General features: G+C 38.5%; 2 protein-coding genes across 2 annotated transcripts in view; one reads left to right on the top strand and one right to left on the bottom strand.

Annotated features, from left to right (window-relative positions):
* LOC115523826 (programmed cell death 6 interacting protein) overlaps positions 1 to 14807 on the bottom strand; it is a gene marked incomplete at its 5' end in the record, with an annotated part of 59616 nt that extends 44809 nt beyond the window's left edge. Inside the window, 6 exon segments of the mRNA XM_030330073.1 lie at positions 2469 to 2585; positions 5000 to 5100; positions 5274 to 5427; positions 8243 to 8370; positions 12983 to 13052; positions 14733 to 14807. Coding sequence (XP_030185933.1) covers positions 2469 to 2585; positions 5000 to 5100; positions 5274 to 5427; positions 8243 to 8370; positions 12983 to 13052; positions 14733 to 14807 — 645 coding nt within the window.
* A 3773-nt stretch (positions 14808 to 18580) lies between these two features.
* LOC115523825 (profilin-1-like) overlaps positions 18581 to 20723 on the top strand; it is a 16064-nt gene continuing 13921 nt past the window's right edge. The window contains 1 exon segment of the mRNA XM_032594803.1: positions 18581 to 18617. Coding sequence (XP_032450694.1) covers positions 18581 to 18617 — 37 coding nt within the window.

Raw genomic sequence — 20723 nt, 5'->3', positions numbered from 1 at the left:
CCCTTGATCCCCAAATACTTAAGGATATATCTCCTAGTAAGAACAATCTCCTTAAAACCTACAAACTGCTGTCACAACTAAGAAAAAACAATACTTTCACAAAACCAGTTTTACCATCTTACTTGGTCCCTCATTAATGAATTAAATAAATCTGACACATACCCATTCTATTGAGACACATTTTTGTACCTATATATTTTTACACCTTTTTCAAAGCCATACTTTGTCAGTGTTAGGGATTCCACCAAGATGATCAAGCATACAGGCTTCTGTAGCCAAATAAAGGGCACTAACCTGGTAGGGCATCTCATGAGCCCTATATGCCCAGCCACAATTTGTCTTGGCCCCAGATGTAAATTCCAAGCAACAGTCTTAACTTGACTGTTATTTCATCTGCTGTGTTGTATTTCCCTGACATTTCCAATGTTTTTTTTTTCCCCACTGCTCACAGCAATGACTGAAAAGCTGGTTTCTCGGTATGACCATATAATGATCTTTATCAGGTTCATGGGGTACTTTGAGCCACAGACTACAGAGATTAGGGTTTCTTAGTCATCTTTTTTTTTTTTTTTTTTGTCTATTTGTTCTGTTTGCCTATTTCTGAGTTCAAATCAAGCAACAACAACAACAAAATCTCATGCCTAGAAAGAGGCACGGCCCTTTTGTGCTAACTTCTGACCTATGACTAACGCTATAAAAACTGAAGCTACAAACGCTTATGTGTCTGTAACTGGAAAAAGTATCTCTCACTGCTCAAGGTTGAAATAGTTTCCTTTTTCCACACGGGACTTTAAATATCAAAATTTCAAAAAGAACTCTTACGTGACTGGTTTAATAGACAGAGACACTAAGTAAGAGCTTCCTTGAAACTAATAGTCCTAGAATTCTAGAAAATAAAGAAACTAAATTTCTATACTTTAAATTTGCTAGACTGAAAAAAATCCTTCCCATGGAAACCCCTTTTTCAGAAGCATTTTTATGTAAGAATCTAAGCTACTGTAATCAAAGTGAACTCTGGACAAATGAGATATGTTTGAATATCTGTGTTTTATTAAAAAAAATATGTTGGGGCGCCTGGGTGGCTCAGTCGGTTAAGCGTCCGACTTCGGCTCAGGTCATGATCTCGCGGTCCGTGAGTTCGAGCCCCGCGTCGGGCTCTGTGCTGACTGCTCAGAGCCTGGAGCCTGTTTCAGATTCTGTGTCTTCCTCTCTCTCTGACCCTCCCCCATTCATGCTCTGTCTCTCTCTGTCTCAAAAATAAATAAACGTTAAAAAAAATTAAAAAAAAATATGCTTTTCAAAAAATAAATAAAAAGTATGCCTTTCTTTGATTTCGTCCGTTGTGAAGTGTAAGCACACATTTTCTTTTTTACAAGACTTGGGGTTCTTCTCTCATAAAAAGACAAATTAATCTGAACTTCCTAAATAATACTTGCAGAGTATCTTCTAATATCCAGGCCATATTTAAAATTCCCTAACAGTCTTCTCCCTACCCTCTGCTTACCAATACTCAAAATACAAACGACTCCTATAAACAGCCCTTGCCCCTCTCATGAAATTGACCCAGATTCACAGCAGGTTTCTGACAACCTCAATGGTGAGAGGATGGACAACCGCACAGAAGGCACTCTGCTGTTTACAGGATCTATTCACATATACAGTTGCTACAACTCTGGGCTCCCCCAGAGCTTAATTACTATCAGCCTACTGTTGACCAGAAGTCTTACCTGTAAAATAAACAAATAACATATATTTTGTATGCTACATGCTTTTTATGCTGTATTCTTATAACAAAGTCAGCTAGAGAAAAGAAAATGTTAAAATCACAGAGAAGAGATGACAGATTTACAGTTCTATAAGAAATCTGTGTATAAGTGGATCCACACAGTTTAAACCAGGGTTGTTCAAGGGTCAGCTGTACTACAATGTCCTTCTCGAGCTGTGGAACTGCATATCCCAATTCAGACAAAGGGTATGCCACAAGTTAAGCAGCTTGGTAGTTAATTTAGACTATTTTATATTAAAACAGGGAGGAGCACCTGGGTGGCTCAGTCGGTTAAGCGTCTGACTCTTGATTTCAGGTCAGGTCATAATCTCACAGTTCGTGGGATCGAGGCCCTCATCGGGCTCTGTGCTGACAGTGCGTATCCTGCTTGGGATTCTCTTCCTCCCTCTCTCTCTGTCCCTCCCCTGCTCGCATGTGTGCTCACACGCTCTCTCTCAAAATAAATAAATATTTAAAAAACGGATAAATAAGAGAACTGAATGAAAATCTTACATAATTTTTTAGATACAACATAAGACTTCAAAAAGCACCCAGCACGTAAAACTTAAGGATAAAAACAATCACTTTTCTCTGCTGATAGGGGCAATGAGTAGAAAAGGTTTTTATGAACAAACCTGGGAATCTCACTAAGGAAAAAAAGAGAGAGCCAAGTTACTCGAGTATTTATTTCCAAGAAACTCACCTGTAACCTTGCAATCTCTTCTCCAAATTTCTTCTGCTGTTTTGCCAGGATAGACTGGTGGTACTCAGCATTGGCCTGCATGATACAGTGCTTTGCAGCCAAGACAGGGAACACCTCCTGGAAATAAAAATACTGACCAGGGGAGAGTCCAACCACACAAACCACCACAGACAACACGGGATGCAGGAAGAAAAAGGAAAAGGAGACAGAAATTAGAAATCACCCCATTAATGGTTTAGAGACAGGTTAGTCATTAGGTGTAAACAGAGAAGACGACATGATTTTGCAGGAACTGAAGTCAACGAATTCAATTTTTTTCTTCCAATTAAAATTAAGGGGTTTCGTTTTTGGGTTTTTTTGCACTGTTAAGTGAAGCCAATTTAAGTTTTTATAAGGTCTTCAATCAAGCCATGAAGTCAACATTTTGTTTACAAAGAAGAAAGGAAAGCATGCATTAGGAAGAGAAGGAGAACAGACATTCACAGAGGAATACCAAGCACGAGGCTTTAGAAGCTTTCTTAGGAGTCCTTACCCAGCCCTTAGAGTTAACTAAACCACCATTACTCACATATACTAATGAAAATGCTCTATGGCTGACTGTTTCATCGTGTTTTTAAAAGACAAAAGACAGTAAATTAAGTTCCCACTTAAATTCATATCTAAGAGACTTTTTAATAAAGATGATTTCTAGCCATAGAAAGACTATTTAGTATAAACACTAACATTTCAGATTACATACTCAAAAACACATAGCAAACAGACAGACACACTAAGTTAATATCTAATACGATAAAGTGTTATTTTGCCCTAATTTGTTTTGAAGAAGATTCCAGTCAAAATTAATTTTAAAAGATCCAAACATATGAACCAAGAAGCACTTCTATCGGTAGATGCTCTTCCAAAATGGCAAATCGCAGCCTGCAACCTCACTGTCTTTAGAAGTACGTGCCACATGAAATCCAAGAATTAAACTAGGCAATCACTGTCCAGACAAAAATAGGAAAGACTCAAACACTGAATTACTACCTGGTATGCTTTCCTGTCTCCCAGTGAATAACTTCCTAGCTTCCTGGATCACTACTTGCAGATATTCCAGTTTTACAACTAGAATATGAAAATACCTTATGAGCTTTATTAGTCAAACGGCAAAAAGACATCTAAATCTCAAACTGTACTCAGGCCAGTTCTCAAGGTAAGGCTGGAGCAGCTTCGTGTTTTAACCGGAGATTCTCCAGGAATACCAGGAATGCTGCAGAGGGAGTTTCCAAGTCTTTGAAGGTGACATTCTTCTCTCCGTGACACGACTGAACTAATGGCCCAACAGGATGTTACGGGACACTGTGCAGCTGAACGTGAAGTCTTTCAGATGAAAACAAGGTGAGAGAAGATCCCAAGGCTCTTTTCAGGAGTAACAGTATTAACATCCAAGAGTCCTGGGCAACTTTCTAGTAACCTCTTGGTGTATTTTAAATCTCCAGCAATTCCCTCACATCAATTCCTAATTCTCTGACTAAACTAGTGTGTGCCGTTGATGTATTTATGCTTTTTTACTTCACCACGAAACTGTCTGCAATTTCATAATTTACAAGGCTTCCTGAATGACTTCTAAATCAATAAATTCAGGGCGCCCGGCTGGCTCAGTCAGAAGAGCACGCGACTCTTCATCTGGGGGTCGTGAGTTCCAGCCCCATGGTGGGTGTGGAGATGACTTAAATAAACTTTGAAAAAATAAATCAATAAATTCTCCTAGAAAATATCATGTAACAAAAACCATATGCTATTATCATACAGACAAAACTAATTACCTGAACATTTCTGAAAGAGTAGTTGAAACGCACTACATTTCCCTCAATCTGTAAGTTTCCTTTGAAATCATTCTGAGTTTACGCGTTAGTCTAATCATATGCTTTGCGTTTGACCATCACTGACTAGTCTTTTCAAATGTCACTTCAGAAAAGCTTACATTAAAACAATTAATATTTTCTCTGATATGCGGCAGCAGGTAGGTGGTTGTTTTCCTTAGCTGTACAAGAGCAGCCCAATTTTCTATCTCTGTTGGCAAAACTTAATTCTAATCAAAATCCTGGATGAATTTGCTTTCTTTTCCTTTTGCTTTATGTCTGTTTTGTGCTTTAAGACTCATCTTTAAGAAAACAGGACAATAATTAAAAGTGCAAATAATCAACATGCTCAAGTATTCATGCTTGTAGCAGATCACCAATGAATCAGAATTACACAATGCCTTGATGTAACAAAATTACTGGAGACAGAGGCTCAACAATTTCCAGAAAGAATTTTGGAAAAACAAGTTTAGTAAAGAGTAGAGACAAAGGCATCCCTTAAATACAAAAGAATTTTTCATGCTTCTTAAATAAAAAATTATTTCTATCAACATATTCTTCAAATGCCTCTCCTAAAATTTCAAGTTTCTTTTTTATAAAACATAATTTCCAACGTTTTTCTTCTATACAAAAACCTCTAAGTATTTCCACATGCAAAATAACCAAGTATTTGCAAAAACAATAACTGACCTTGGGAAGAGTATCTTTGTACTGACACTGTTTAAAAGCATCACCAAAGTAATCTGCGGCCTGATTAGCCAATTTGGCTATGATGGCATCTTTCATTTTATCTGGAATAAAATATGACATTGGCCATTGTAATTAAAAAATATATATAAAATAATCCGACACATCATAACTTAGTATGAACTCTGAGATCACAAGTTTGTACACTTGTCTTCCTATTTTAAAAGCTGATCGCTTCTCTTTACATGTAACAAAATAGAGAAAAAACTGGAATTACCTCTTGTGGCTTTTAAAAAAAAGACTTCTTGGGCCTGTGCCAGCATAATAAGACTGAGGGTCCCAACAGTATCTGGAGACAGGTCCACCGTAGGCTCTCGACTTAAGGCAGATAAAACTGTCTCTTTAATATGTAAAAAGGCACCACTAGCAAACTAGAGGGGGAGAAAAAGAACTTCTTTAAAATCTATGTAAACTCAGCAAGACTTAACTTTCTACTGTTACACACAAATCATTTCAAATGTTAATTCAGTTGAACAGTTACTATATTTAAATTTTTATATTGTTACAGATCTAAATATATGACCTACAGACAATAAGGGTATTTTTCCAAAATACTATACAGGAACAGATTTAACTAAGATTAAGAGTAAATTGCAGCAAAACATACAGCAACTTCATGGGACAAATTAAACTTATTTTTAGATATATTTCCCCAAGACTAATATGAGAACAGAGGTCGGGATAAAATAGTATTAAGGACCTTTTAGTACCGAAATGATCTTGCTTTGGTCCCAAACAATTCCATCTGTCCCACAATTAAACACGCTGTACTTAGGGGAAACCTCAAATAGCACAGGTGATCTGAGGAACAGCATTTACTGTCCATTGATAATGATTTCTATTTGGCTTTCAAAGGTCCCTGGTGAAATGATCCCCATCAGATTTTTTTATTCCGAATTATATTTTGCTGAGGTTCACCCAAAATAACTGCTTTTATGGAACACATGATCCTGGGAAAAAGAAAGAAATCCGTCTGGGATTAAAAGATGTGGGTTATACGGAGGAGCTGCGTAGAGATTACTGAAGATCACGTATTACAAGTGAACATCGTGTTTTGTGCAGTCATGAGGTATCATGAAACCAGAGTATCTGCAAGGAGCGACGAGCTGACCTGGCTTAAATACACTAAGAGAATCACAGACCAGAACAGCAAGGGACCCAGCCTCTGTCACAAATCTGGAACGAGAGGCCGACAAAGGTCATTAAAGAACACGTCCAAGGGTACACAGCTTCCTGGTGGCAACGAGCCTAGACAAGCCTGTCTAAGTCTTCTGATATCACCACCCCCTTTCCATCACACTAGGTGACCTGCTGTGAATCGCAAAGGCGACTCACAGAACGGAATTTATTATCACATGCCAATTAGCTGAGTTACAGTTAACAGAAAAGTAAAGTTGACTTCATTTTCACATTTTAAAATATTGGCCCTTTCGAGGCTCAAAAAGAAAAGTATGTCTGTCATCCATGCCCATTGAAAACTGCACGGCAAGCACGGCAAGCCGCAATTTGGAGCGCTGTTTGCTTAAAATGCATCTTCCTCTCACTTTCTTAGAAGAGCATTCTTAATCTCACTTGTAAACTGAAACCACAGGAAAAATCAGACTCCACCTCTGGGACACGCAAATTCCACAGCCATGGAAGACAGGAAGCACCTCTGGAATTCCACAAAATTTGGAATCAGAACCTGAAACCTCAACGGACCACTTAATTAACACGCTGGCCTTTGAGTCTCCTTGTGTGTAAAATGGGGTGGCGTTACACATACAACACGCATCACGAGGTTCATCTGAGAGTCAAATACTGTATGTGAGCACATCTGTAAATTATAACACAATCTAAAGCATGAACTAGATCATTCAACACCAATCATTTATTCTTTACGTTAAAAGAAAAATAGGGGCGCCTGGGTGGCTCAGTCGGTTAAGCGGCCGACTTCGCCTCAGGTCATGATCTCGCGGTCCGTGAGTTCGAGCCCCTGTTTCAGATTCTGTGTCTCCCTCTCTCTCTGACCCTCCCCCGTTCATGCTCTGTCTCTCTCTGTCTCAAAAATAAATAAACGTTAAAAAAAAAAAAAGAAAAAGAAAAGCTGAGTAAATAATACACTGCCACCAAATAATATGCCATATTAGTGATAGTACCCAAAATCTAAATTTAGCTAACTTGAGAACATGACATATCTGACCACATTTAAATATGACCTCTCCACAAGCCAGAGTTAAAATTTCCTTACTAAGAGGTCTTAACTTTTGTGACAATGGTAAAATAGCTGTGTCTCTTAAGAAAAAATACATTTAAATAACGTACATCTGACCCTTGAACAACAGAGGTTTGAACTGCACAGATCCACTTATACATGGATTTTTTTTCAATAAATACAGCACAGTACTGTAGAAGTATTTTCTCTTACATATTTACTGTAAGAATGCAATATATAATACATAAAACGTACACAATACAGGTTTTTTTAATTTTTTAAGTGTATTTATTTTGAGAGAGAGAGAGAGAAAGTGTGAGCAGGGGAGGGGCAGAGAGAGAGAGAGAGAGAGAGAGAGAGAGAGAGAGAGAGAATCCCAAGCAGGCTCCATGCTGTCAGCGCAGAGCCCAACACGGGGCCTGATCTCATGAACCTTGAGATCATGACCTGAGCCAAAATCACGAGTTAGATGCTTAACCGACTGAGCCACCCAGGCGCCCACAGACAATACATGTTATTCAACCGTTTATGTTATCAGTAAGGCATCCAGTCAACAGTGGGCTATTAGTAGTTACGTTCCAGGGGAGTCAAATGTTACAGTGTATTTTTGACTATGCAAGGGGTTACCACCCCTAACCCCCACGCTGTTCAAGGGTCAACTGTACAAAATTTTTTAATGAGATCAATTATTTAAAAGGGATTTAACCAAGAACTTCATCTCAAACTTCAATCATTTGTTCTCCCAACATTTATTGAGCCTTTATTATGTGCCAGGCACTGTCCTAGGTGCTAGGTATACAACAGTGAGGAAAAACAGAGCTGGTCTATAGGTAAACAGTTTAAGGATTTCAAAAGTGTGAATCAATTCATTAAAAAGTACATTACTTTTCAAGAACGTATCTGTGTATAAAGAGACATCTATAAGCCTAAGTACAAGTTATTTGCAATTTAATCCAAGTTAGTGTTGATTATGTGGTTACTGTTCTGCATACCTGGTAATGCTTAGCAGCGACTTTCAATCCTTCATCATTATCCAGGTTCTGTTCTGCTGCAATCTGGCTAGCTAACGCTGCACAATTGAATAACACACAGCTCTTTTCATATCCTAAGCTTGCAAGAGCTGTAAAAAATCAAGAAGGAAAAATTTATCAGATTATTTTCTCTAAAGGAAATAAATGTTTCAAAGATAAATACTATGAAATCTCTCCCACCGGCTCTCACAAAAACAAGTTTCCAGACCTGTTTTCTCACCCATAATAGTACCCATATTTCCAATGCTGCCCGGCCAGGCAGTAATTTATTTATTTCCACAATGATAATCCCATCATCTAAAATTCAAAAGATCAAGGAGTTATTCTTTCCTTTCCTTTACGTCCACAATGCTACTAGGTTCCAAATGAAAAGTCATTCTCATGTCAATTCTCACTTAAAGTCAAATAAATTGTTTTCCCATCACCTCTCAAAATTTTACAGAAGGTGTGTGTGTGTGTGTGTGTGTGTGTGTGTGTGTGTATACACACATATATCTTCTCACCACACTCAAGCCAGTAAGTCAGTTCTTCCCTATGACAAACCTAACCCAAGGCAGGCACCTCCAAGTCTCACACCCTTATCCCGATACATCCATCAGAAGGCTAGATTGTGCAAGCAGTTAAAATACAGCTCTGATCAAGAAACCACACACCTCACATCCACTGGGACAGCTACTATCAGGAACAGAAACAACAAAAAATAACAACTGTTGGCAAGCATGTGGAGAAACCAGAACCACTGTGAGCTGTTGGTGGGAAGGTGAAACACTGCAGTCCTGTGGAAAACAGTATGGCAGTTCCTCAAACACTCAGAAATAAAACTCCCATTGGATCCAACAATTCCACTTCTGGGTATATTCCAAAGAGAACTGAGAGCAGTCACAAAAAGACATTTACACACCCACGTTCGTAGCCAAAAGGTGGGAGAAACCCAAGTGTCCACTGATGGGTAAACACGTAATGGAATATCATTCGGCCTCAAAAAGGACGGACTTCCTGTCACATGCTACACCACGGACGAACCCGAAGGGCAATGTGCTAAGTGAAATAAATACGCAGATCTCAAAAGGCAAACTGAGGCCTGACTCATTTTACTGTGCTTCACTCTACTGCACTTCGCAGATAATTGCATTCTTTTACAAAATGAGAGGTAGTGGCAACTGCATCAATCAGCAAATCGATCAGCACCACTTTGTCCAACAGCATTTGCTCACTTTGCATCTCTGTGTGACATTTTGGTAATGCTCACAGGATTTAAACCTTTTTCATGGGGCGCCTGGGTGGCGCAGTCGGTTAAGCGTCCGACTTCAGCCAGGTCACGATCTCGCGGTCCGTGAGTTCGAGCCCCGCGTCGGGCTCTGGGCTGATGGCTCGGAGCCTGGAGCCTGTTTCCGATTCTGTGTCTCCCTCTCTCTCTGCCCCTCCCCCGTTCATGCTCTGTCTCTCTCTGTCCCAAAAATAAATAAACATTGAAAAAAAAAAAAAAACAAAAAAAACTCCTCTTTAAAAAAAAAATAAATAAATAAATAAACCTTTTTCATCATCATTATTATATATGTTATGGTGATCTGTGACCACTGATCACAAGTCCCTGAAAGCTCAGATGACAGCATTTTTTAGCAACAAAATTTTAAATTAGGTTATATACATTGTTTTCACACAAAATGCTATTGCACACTTTGAACAGACTACAATATACTATAAACATAACTTTCATATGCACTGAGAAACAGGACAAAGCTTTACACTTGAACAAAAATATACTTGCACTCTCGTTCTTAGTATCCTAAAATTACACAATATTCTAATGAGTGAGTAGCCCATGCTTTATTTAGCCAAGACATTACTGAAGGACATTTTTTTTTATTTTATTTTTTATTTTTTTAAGTTTACATCCAAATTAGTTAGCATACAGTGCAACAATGATTTCAGGAGTAGATTCCTTACTGCCCCTTACCCATTTAGCCCATCCCCCCTCCCAGCACCCCTCCAGTAACCCTCTGTTTGTTCTCCATATTTGAGTCTCTTCTGTTTTGTCCCCCTCCCTGTTTTTATGTTATTTTTGTTTCCCCTTCCTTATGTTCATCTGTTTTGCCTCTTAAAGTCCTCATATGAGTGAAGTCATGCGATTTTCGTCTTTCTCTAATTTCACTAAGCATAATACCCTCCAGTTCCATCCACATAGTTGCAAATGGCAAGATTTCATTCTTTTTGATTGCCGAGTAATACTCCATTGTATATATATACCACATCTTCTTTATCCACTCATCCATCGATGGACATTTGGGCTCTTTCCATACTTTGGCTATTGTTGCTAGTGCTGCTATAAACATGGGGGTGCATGTGTCCCTTCGAAACAGCACACCTGTATCCCTTGGATAAATACCCAGTAGTGCAACTGCTGGGCTGTAGGGTAGTTCTATTTTTAGCTGTTTGAGGAACCTCCATACTGTTTTCCAGAGTGGCTGCACCGGCTTGCATTCCCAACTGAAGGACATTTAATTCCCAATATCTGCTACCGGAGTGCCTTGATGAACTATGTCCTGCTCTATTTATGTTAAGTCCTTTGCTTCCCACGTCTTTCAGGAAGAACCCATCTCCCTTAAGTACCTTCTAGTTCTGGCACCTGCTCCTTGTTCTCAGCCTACCAACGTGGCATCGCAAATGCCAAAGAAAAAGAAAAATCCTTTTCTTGACCTGGTCTCCCTCTCAGCATAATGCCTTGTCCGTAAACCCTTACTGCAAATCTTTTAAGATGAGCAATCCGCATTTGCGGTTCCCATCTCCTCACCTCTGGTCCACCCCTCAACCTGATGCAGGGGCATGCCCCTAGTGAAACCTCTTTCATTACCAAATCACTGACTTCTCCAACTTTATGTGACTTACCTCTGCCACAACGATTCTGTCAGTGATGTTCCAACCTGGATAGACACTAAAATCACCTGGAGGAATTTTCAAGGATACTAATTCCAGTGGTCCACCCCGGAAATTCTTCCTATCACATCTGGCATTCTGTATCTTTACAGGTGTACCTTTCACATTTTCCTCAGGTAATTCTAACACGCGGCCAGGTTCAGGAACCACTGGACTATGTGACCTCGGAAACCCTTCTGGCACTCAATGCCGTGCCTCTATTCTTCTCTGGTTCCTCTGAGATCTGAAAGCTTTTTCTCATCTTCATTCCCAGGAACCTGCTCCTGTTTCCTTTGAACGTTATTATCACCTAGCTCTGGCCTTCACACTTTTCCCAATCTACGGACTACCAGAGGAGATAGATTTATTATTATCATTTAATGATAACTGTTCCCAAATCTACATCTCTACCACCCTTGACTTTTAAATCTGTTTCCAAATGCAAAAAAAAAAAAAAAAAAAAATTGTACCCAGACACAGCATACAAAAGTCAAACTCAACTTGCCTTTTGGAAGGAATACCCACCAAGTCAAACTGAGTTATAAATCTTAGAGTCAACCCTCAACTACTCCTCTTCCTTCTGAGAGACATTCGGCAGATCCAGTCAGTTTCAACTCCGAAACGTCGCTCAAATCCCCTCCTTCTCCTCTGACCCACACATACCACCCTCTCTCATCTCATCTGTCACCAGTCTCCTCACTGGTCTGTTTGTCTCTAGTACCTGGAGTCAGGCTTTCTGGAATCACATCCCACTTCACCAAATCCTTCCCTTATGACTTACAAAGTCGCTTCATCTTTCTAAACAAGTGTGTTCAACTGGTAATAACAGTGCCTTTCTTCATTGGGCTTTTGGGGAATTCAGGAGGATAATATATGTGAAGCCCTTTCCACAGTGCCTAGGTGGAGTAAGTACTCAATAAATTCTAGCTATTAACACGTAAGAGAGAAGAGTACACATGCATAGTATATTCGCACCTCTTCACAATCTGCTTTCCGATGTCTTCACCCTCCATAATCCTCAATTCAACCTATGGTTTCAAGCCTTACACTAATTTTATTAATATGCATCATACATAATTTGTACCATATACTATGTGTTATATTATGTATTCTCTATAATGCACACGTACCACAAATAATGTGTTACGTGTACTTATTTACAATAAAATACATTCTTATTACTTACTGCAGCCAATATTTACTGCACACTCTCCTAAGGACTCTGCATGTATCCACCCATTTAATCTACACAAGAGCCCAAATGAGATAAACGGTATTTCACAGTACTATTTATTCCCCATTTCAAAAACAAGAAAATTAATGCACACAGTGGTTAACCTGCCAACCCGCCTTCATTCTTCCGACCTTTGGTTATAATGGTCTACCTGTAACATTATTTTTTAGCTGGGAAAACCAAATTCATCCTTCAGAGCTTAACCTGAACACAGCTTGCTTTCAACAAGCAGAATTCATGTCTTCCTCATTTACGGGCTCACTACTTTGTTCATATCCTCATAGACTATCCGTTATATTTTGGAATGATCAGTTGTTCTCCTAAACAGACTGAATACAACTGTCTCATTTGTTGTTATAACTAGGACAGTGCCTGGCAAGGCATAGGCTCTCTACAAGTATTTGGAAATTACATTAAAAGTTGAAATTTTTTTAAAAAATGTAAACATTTTTATTATTTACAAAAAGCTGTCAGGAGAGCAATTTTTAAAGCCTAAAATAATACAACGTGTTTAGCCCAAGTGTCTTATCATTTTTTAAAAAGTCATTACATACCCAATTTCACAGATCCTCCAAAAAGTGAACCTTTATCAAAAGCATCCTTCCAGGTAAATGTCAAGCAGATCTTGATAGAAAAAGAGCAAAGAGAAAATTATCTTACCTTCTTGCTTCTCATTAAATATTAGGTCTATTTTGAAGAAAAATCCACAGTGAGGAAAAGGACTAAAGCTTGTCAAAACATTATCTTCTGTAGACAACTAACTCCTTTCCCTTTTCCCGGACCACAGAGTTTTCTTTTTTAAAAGTAAAATACTAGCACTGTGATATTTCCAATGGTCATTCTGCCTCAGTAATTGTGCACATATTGTCCTCTCCAGAAAACACTGTCTTACTCATCTTTACAACACACAAAGGCACTTAATAAATGATTGTCAAATAAGCCAAGAGAAGCAAAGGTTTCCTTGAATATAAAATTAACAATTACTCCCTGATGACAAAATGAGAAGGGTTACCTTTGGGGGAATGAGATAATATGTTATTTCTTGATTTGGGTTGTACTTACACATGTGTATTCGCTTTATAAAGATTCAAGCTATACACATGATATTCACTTTTGTACGTATGCTATACATAAATTAAAAGTTTCCTTAATTAAAAAAAACCGTTTCACTCTGATTCTAATATATTCCACATATAAAGGTTAAAAACAACTTACCTCTTTTAAATTATGTATTGCAATCCCATGCAAAAATTTTGTTAACTCTGGATTAGAGAAATTTTCAATATACACAAAACTAGAGAGAATAACAGAATGAACGCCACACAGCCATCACAGTTTTAGCCTTTTGAATGTTTGGATTCACCTACTCCCACCTCCCATGTCCCCTCCCAACCCTACACACATACTTTTTCCTCCTTGAGCATCTTAAAGCAAATCTCCACATATTACATCACCTGTAAAAACTTTACTACAAGAATGTTTAAAGCATTTTCCATAAACTACGTATTTTGAAACTTAAAATGTCACACAAATTGAAAACGTTTAACAAGTCTCTCAAACAAAACTGTGAGAAATCATCAGCATTTTTAGTATCTAGCCTTTAAAAGAAAGCAAATATTCTTGTAGTATAACATCTAATCAGAACAGCACTTGCAACTTTATATGCAAATATAATTTGTGTCAACTTTTAAAACACAGACACTGAGACTAATACTTCAGTTTCCTTTTTTATTCTGTGTAACACAAAGGGAAGGACATCACAGACTATGTTAATCAGTCAACAGATCATATTGATATAAAATACAGGGGGAAAAAATGCAGTCCAATGCTCCACATAAACCCAAAAGTTACTAAGGAATGACATGAACAGGAACAGAATTCCAAGAGACTCTTCCAAAAGATACAGATTCTCATCAGATGGGCTTACAAGCTTCTAATTTGTATCAAAAGGTCTTACAGAAAGATAAAACAGGGAAGAAGCACCATTTATTTTAAAAAGTGATACCATGGGGCGCCTGGGTGGCTTAGTCAGTTAAGCAGCCGGCTTCGGCTCAGGTCATGATCTCGCGTGATCTCGCGTGAGTTCAGGCCCCGCATCGGGCTCTGTGCTGACCGCTCGGAGCCTGGAGCCTGTTTCGGATTCTGTGTCTCCCTCTCTCTCTAGCCCTCCCCCACTTGCGCTCTGTCTCTGTCTTTCAAAAATTAATAAATGTTAAAAAAAATTTTTTTTTAAATGATACCATATGTCGGAAGAAATGGGTGTTTGCCATTATTATAACTTTAAAACAAATTAAAATAACTTACCTGATTTTCAGAGAATGGGAATTTGGGTTCAATGGAACAAATTTGATCATAATATCTAAAAAAAGAAGAAAAAAGGAAAATTTATAATTACCAAAGCTAAATATTATATACATTTACGTATTACACAACTAGTTTATGAGTACACAAAAATTATTCACGCTTACTTTGAGCAGCCCACAAATCAAATTCAATCAGCCATTTTAAAGTTAATAAACACAATCTTTTAATGTGTAAATGAGAATGTGAAATGCATGCAATAAAAAAATTTGTGAACAAAAAACTCATACTCACCACTAAAGAAAAATATGTACCAAGTGTATTGGCTAAAAGGAAACTAACGTCTGCCCAGAACCAAAGTATTTCTTAAAATACTACTTATTAAGGCAACTGTTTATATCCATTGAGCAAATTAACATCTCTGATAAACTGCTATTTAAAAACAGGTTTACTAACTTTCACATATGCCTTGGACATCTCCACTTCTGCCCATCTCCACTGTCACACCCTTCATCAAAGCTTCCACCCTGCCCAGAAATACACTCACGATTATATGGTCAATTAATTTCAACAAGGGAGGCAAGAATATGCAATGGGAAAAACGCAATCTCTTCAACAAATGGTGTTGGGAAAACTGAACAACAACATGCAAAAGAATTAAACTGGACCACTTTCTTATACCACACACAAAAATAAACTCAAAATGGATTAAGGACCTAAATAAATGTGAGACCTGAAACCATAAAAATCCTAGAAGAGAGCACGGGCAGTAATTTAAATTTACAAAACAGAATAACAGAATTTAAGAAACAAAATAAACGAGGGATGCCTGGGTGGCTCAGTTAAGTGTCCGACTTTGGCTCAGGTCATGATCTCACAGTTTGTGAGTTTGAGCCCCACAACGGTCTCTCTGCTGTCAGTGCAGAGCCTGCCTCAGATCCCCTGTCCCCCTCTATCTCTGCTCCTCCCCTGCTCACTCTGTCAAAAATAAACATGAAATAATAATAAATGAAAAAGAAAAAAAGAGACAAATCAAAAGGCACACTCTTAACTATAGAGAACAAACTGATGGTTACCAGAGGCGAAGTGGGTGAGAAAATGGGTGAAGTAGGTGAAGGGGATTAAAAAAGAGTACATTTAATTTTTTTATTCTTATTTTAATTCCAGTTAACATACAGCGTTGTATTAGTTTGAGGCGTACAATATAGTGATTCACTAATTCTATACATCAGCCAGTGCTCATCACAAGCGCACTCCTTAATCCCCATCACCTGTTTCACCCACCCCCCACATCCCCCCTCACTCCCGCCCCGTAACCATCAGTTTATTCTCTACAATTAAAAGTCTGTTTCTTGGGGCGCCTGGGTGGCGCAGTCGGTTAAGCGTCCGACTTCAGCCAGGTCACGATCTCGCGGTCCGGGAGTTCGAGCCCCGCGTCGGGCTCTGGGCTGATGGCTCGGAGCCTGGAGCCTGTTTCCGATTCTGTGTCTCCCTCTCTCTCTGCCCCTCCCCCGTTCATGCTCTGTCTCTCTCTGTCCCAAAAAATAAATAAACGTTGAAAAAAAAAATTTAAAAAAAAGTCTGTTTCTTGGTTTCTCTTTTTTCCCTTGCTCATTTGTTTTGTTTCTTAAATTCCGCACATGAGTGAAATTACATGGTATCCGTCTTTCTTGGACTTCTTTCGTTTACCATTGTACTCTCTAGCTCCATCCATGTCATTGTAAATGGCAAGATTTCATTCTTCTGTATGGCTGGGCAATATACACACACACACACCACATCTTTATCCATGCACCTATTGATGGACACTTGGACTGCTTCTGTAGTTTGGCCATTGTCAATTATGTTTAAACAAACAGAAAACGCATAGACCTTTTCAAATTAGTGTTTTATTTGGGTAAATACCCAGTAGTGGAATTACAGAATCATATGATAGGTCTATCTTTAATTTTTTGAGGAACCTCCATATTGTCTTCCACAGTGGCTGCACCAGTTTGCATTCCCACCAACAGTGCACAAAGGTTTCCTTTTTCTCCACATCTTTGCCAATACCTGCCATTTCTTGTTTTTTATTTCAGCCATTCTGGCAGGTGTGAGGTGATATCCCATTGTGGTTTTGATTTGCATTTCCTTGATGATGAGTGATGTTGACCATCTTTCATGTATCTGTTGATCATCATGTCTTGTTTGGAAGAATGTTCGTGTCTTCTGCCCATCTTTTAATTGGGTTATTTGTTTTGGGGTGTTGAGATTCAGAAGTTCTTTATACATTTGGATACTAACCCTTTATCAGATAGGTCATTTCCAAGTATCTTCTCCCATTCCATAAGTCGCCTTTTAGTTTTGTTGTCTCCTTCACTGTGTGGAACCTTTTTATTTAAGGTGGTCCCAATAGTTTATCCTTGCTTTGGTTTCCCTTGGCTCAGGAGACCTATCTAGACAAAAGCTGCCATGGCCAATGTCAGAGAAGTTACAGCTTGTGTTCTCTCCTAGGATTTTTATAGTTTCAGGTCCACATTTAGGTCCTTAATCCATTTTGAGTTTATTTTTGTGTATAAGAAAGTGGTCCAGTTTTCCCAACGCCATTTGTTGAAGAGACTTTTTCCCGTTATTCTTTTCTGTTTTGCCAAAGATTAATTGGTCATATGTAACTGCATGTTCATTTCTGGGTTTTCTATTCTGTTCTATTCATCTATGTGTCTATTTTTATGCCAGTACCATACTGTTTTGATCACTACAGTTTTGTAATATAACTTGAATTGTAATACTTCTAGCTTTGCTTTTCTTTTTCAAGATTGCTTTGGCTTTTTCGGGTCTATTCTGGTTCCATACAAATTTTAGGATTATTTGTTCCAGTTCTATAAAAAATGCTGCTGGTATTTTGATAAGAATTGCATTAAATGTGTAGATTGCTTTGGGTAGTATAGATACTTTAACAATATTTACTCTTCTAATCCATGAACATGGAATGTCTCCATTTGTGTCATCTTTAGTTTCTTTCATCAGTGTTTTATACTTTTCAGAGTACAGGTCTTTCACCTCTTTGGTTAGGTTTATTCCTAGGTATCTTATTATTTTTGGTGCAATTGTAAATGGGATTGCTTTCTTAATTTCTCTTTCTGCTGCTTCATTACTGGTGTATAGGAACGCAACAGATTTCTGTATGCTGATTTTGTATTCTGCAACTTTATTGGACTCGTTGATCAGTTCTAGCAGTTGTTTGATGGAGTCCTTCAGGTTTTCTATACATGGTATCATGTCACCCGCAAATAGTTAAAAGTTTTACTTCTTCCTTACCAATATGGATGCTTCTATATCTTTTTGTTGTCTGACTGCTGTGGCTAGGACTTCCAGTACTATGTTGAATAAAAGTGGTGAGAGTCGCCATCCTTGCTGTGTTCCTGACCTTAGGGGAAAAGTTCTCAGTTTTTCCCCATTGAGAGAAACTGAGTAATGTACAAAAATGCTGAATCACTATATTGTACACTTGAAACTAATATAACACTGAATGTTAACTAAATTGGAATTAGATTAAAAAAAAAAAAAAAAAAACTTCTACCCTCCCTTTAAAGTAGACTAATCACAAAGTCTCCTTGAGTCATTTGTCATTCTTCTCAGTCTACTCTCCACCCAGCAGCCAGAACAATCATCAAACAAGAAGCAATCTTCTCCCTCATCAGGCTGACCTTTGAGCTAACATGAGAGATTGGGGATATCCAAGGCAAAGCCTTCCAACTGCCCTCTCTAACCCTTCCTCCTTCTCTTATTACCTCCCCTCCCCTCCCCACCTTCTTCAGGGCTATCATTCCAATGACTGTTTCTGAGGCCAATCTTTCAGGGGAAGGGGCAACATGTGTGAGACCAAGTTTTTGGATGACATGGCCACAGGTTTGGTTACAAACAACAAGATCTGAGCAATTAAGTAAATACAATGAAGATAATGGACACTAATTTCTAACTGTCAGAGAAAAGAGTTACAGAAAGAGAAATGGCTAGAATAAATTCTGCAGTTTTTGCTTGGAGTTGGAGGTATCAGTGTGATTTTCTAATATGGTGGAGAAATCCAAGGGTGCCTGAGTGGCTCAGTTGGCTGGACGTCTGACTTCGGCTCAGGTCATGATCTCACGGTTCATGGGTTCGAGCCCCGCTATCAGTGCCCCACTGTCAGTGCAGAGCCTGCTTCGGGTCCTGTGTCTCCCTCTGTCTCTGCCTCTCTACCCCTACCCTGCTGGCTCCCACACACTTTCCCTCTCTGTCTCTCTCTTTCTCAAAAATAAACAACAACAAAAATACACACACATACACACACATGTACATACAGTGGAGAAATACAAAAACAGGTATAAATGTGTGTGTGAGTGTATTTCCTAAACATATATGCTCAGAGGGCCTAGAAGTAATAACACCTTGGTGGCATAAGCACATCTAGAGCCCAGATGAATAATTCTCTGCTTTAGGAGCCAACACTCCTTCAAGAAATGACAGATTCCATGGCGGAGATGGAGAAAATTCAAGAATCAAACCTAAAACATCTTGCTATGTCAGATAGTCAAGGAAGTACTCAAAAAATGAGGCCGTGTCCAAAAGACGTAAGAACTAGCTTTAAGGGGCTCCTGCTAGCCAAGTCCAGAAGAAATTAAATGAAATAAACAAATCGTAACCCACTGAGAAAAATAAGAACACCAATTTGAAGCAAATAAAATAAATAGATGAACAGGGAAAGCACTACCCTACTGCACAAGGGCAGCTCGTAACACTAGAAGCTATAACAGAGTTGGAAAAATCACCACGGCACCTTTCAGAGTATCTGTTTCAGTTAAGATATATCAATGGATGCTAACACAAGAAAGTCTGATGGAAACAGGGTATTACAAAGATTCTCCCCACAAAGTACTTACTAATTTGTTCAACATACTCATCAACTGTAAGGTCAAGAAACCCGGCAGACATCATCTTGATCAAATCATGAAAGTTAAACACAGGGGACCAAACAACATCAAGTTCTTCCTGACATGCACAAAACCAAAAACAAAACCCAGCTGCGCTTCGGTGGTACTGCTGCCCAAAAATGCATAAATCCTAAGAAAAAATAAGACGAACCCTTACCAAGGGACATTCTACAAAGTAAGTAGCTTATACTCTTTAAAGATGTCAAGGTTGTGAAAAACAAGGAGAAACTGAGGAACTGTTCCAGACGTAAACAGACTAAAGAACCAATTAAATGCCAAAGATCCTGGATGAGATCCTGAGCCTGTAAAAATATCATTGGGACACTTAGCAAAATTTGAATGCATTTTATGGGTTACACGGTAATATTCAATCAATGCTAACTTCCCAATTTTGAAAGCTGTACCGTGGTGATGTAGAATATTCTTGTACCTAAAACATTCTCGTAGTCTGAAAAAAAAAATGAACTCTGAATTATTAAATGTTGAAACGCTTTAACTCATTCCTATCATACTTAAAATTTCATCCAAAATTTTTGACAAGGCCTGGCATTATCCAGCCATCATTCAACCTCTCAAGCCTCATCTGAGAATATTCACTACACGTTCTATTCATTAGTCTATGCTCTCTCCTGGCTCAGGGCCTCCACCAGTTTTTGTTTTTTTTTTCCCCCTCTGGACACTTTTTCCTATCACGATTTCCTGCTTTTCTTATCTAGGCTGATATACCATCAAAAAAGCCTTCCCTCATCCATTTGTTCACCCATTCATTCAAAAAATATACGCTAAGAGTTTACTATGTACCAAACACAGTTCTAGGACATAGAAATTCAGCAGTAAACAAACATTTAAAATTTTGAGCCCTTGTAGAGCTTTACTTGTAGAGGGGGAGACAAAATAGATAAGTAAAAATACAGTACAGGAGACCGTAATAAGTGCTATGGAGAAAAAAGTAAGAAGGATAAGGTGTCGTACAGGGTGAGCAGACTGTGGTCTTCAATCACAACATGTGATAACTTGACTACACAGAAGAAATAAAACAATTTTG

Source organism: Lynx canadensis, chromosome C2 (assembly GCF_007474595.2).
Source record: "Lynx canadensis isolate LIC74 chromosome C2, mLynCan4.pri.v2, whole genome shotgun sequence".
In the NCBI taxonomy this organism is placed as follows: Eukaryota; Metazoa; Chordata; class Mammalia; order Carnivora; family Felidae; genus Lynx; species Lynx canadensis.
Note: the sequence above shows the minus strand (reverse complement) of the source record. Positions and strands in the feature narration are given on the sequence as shown.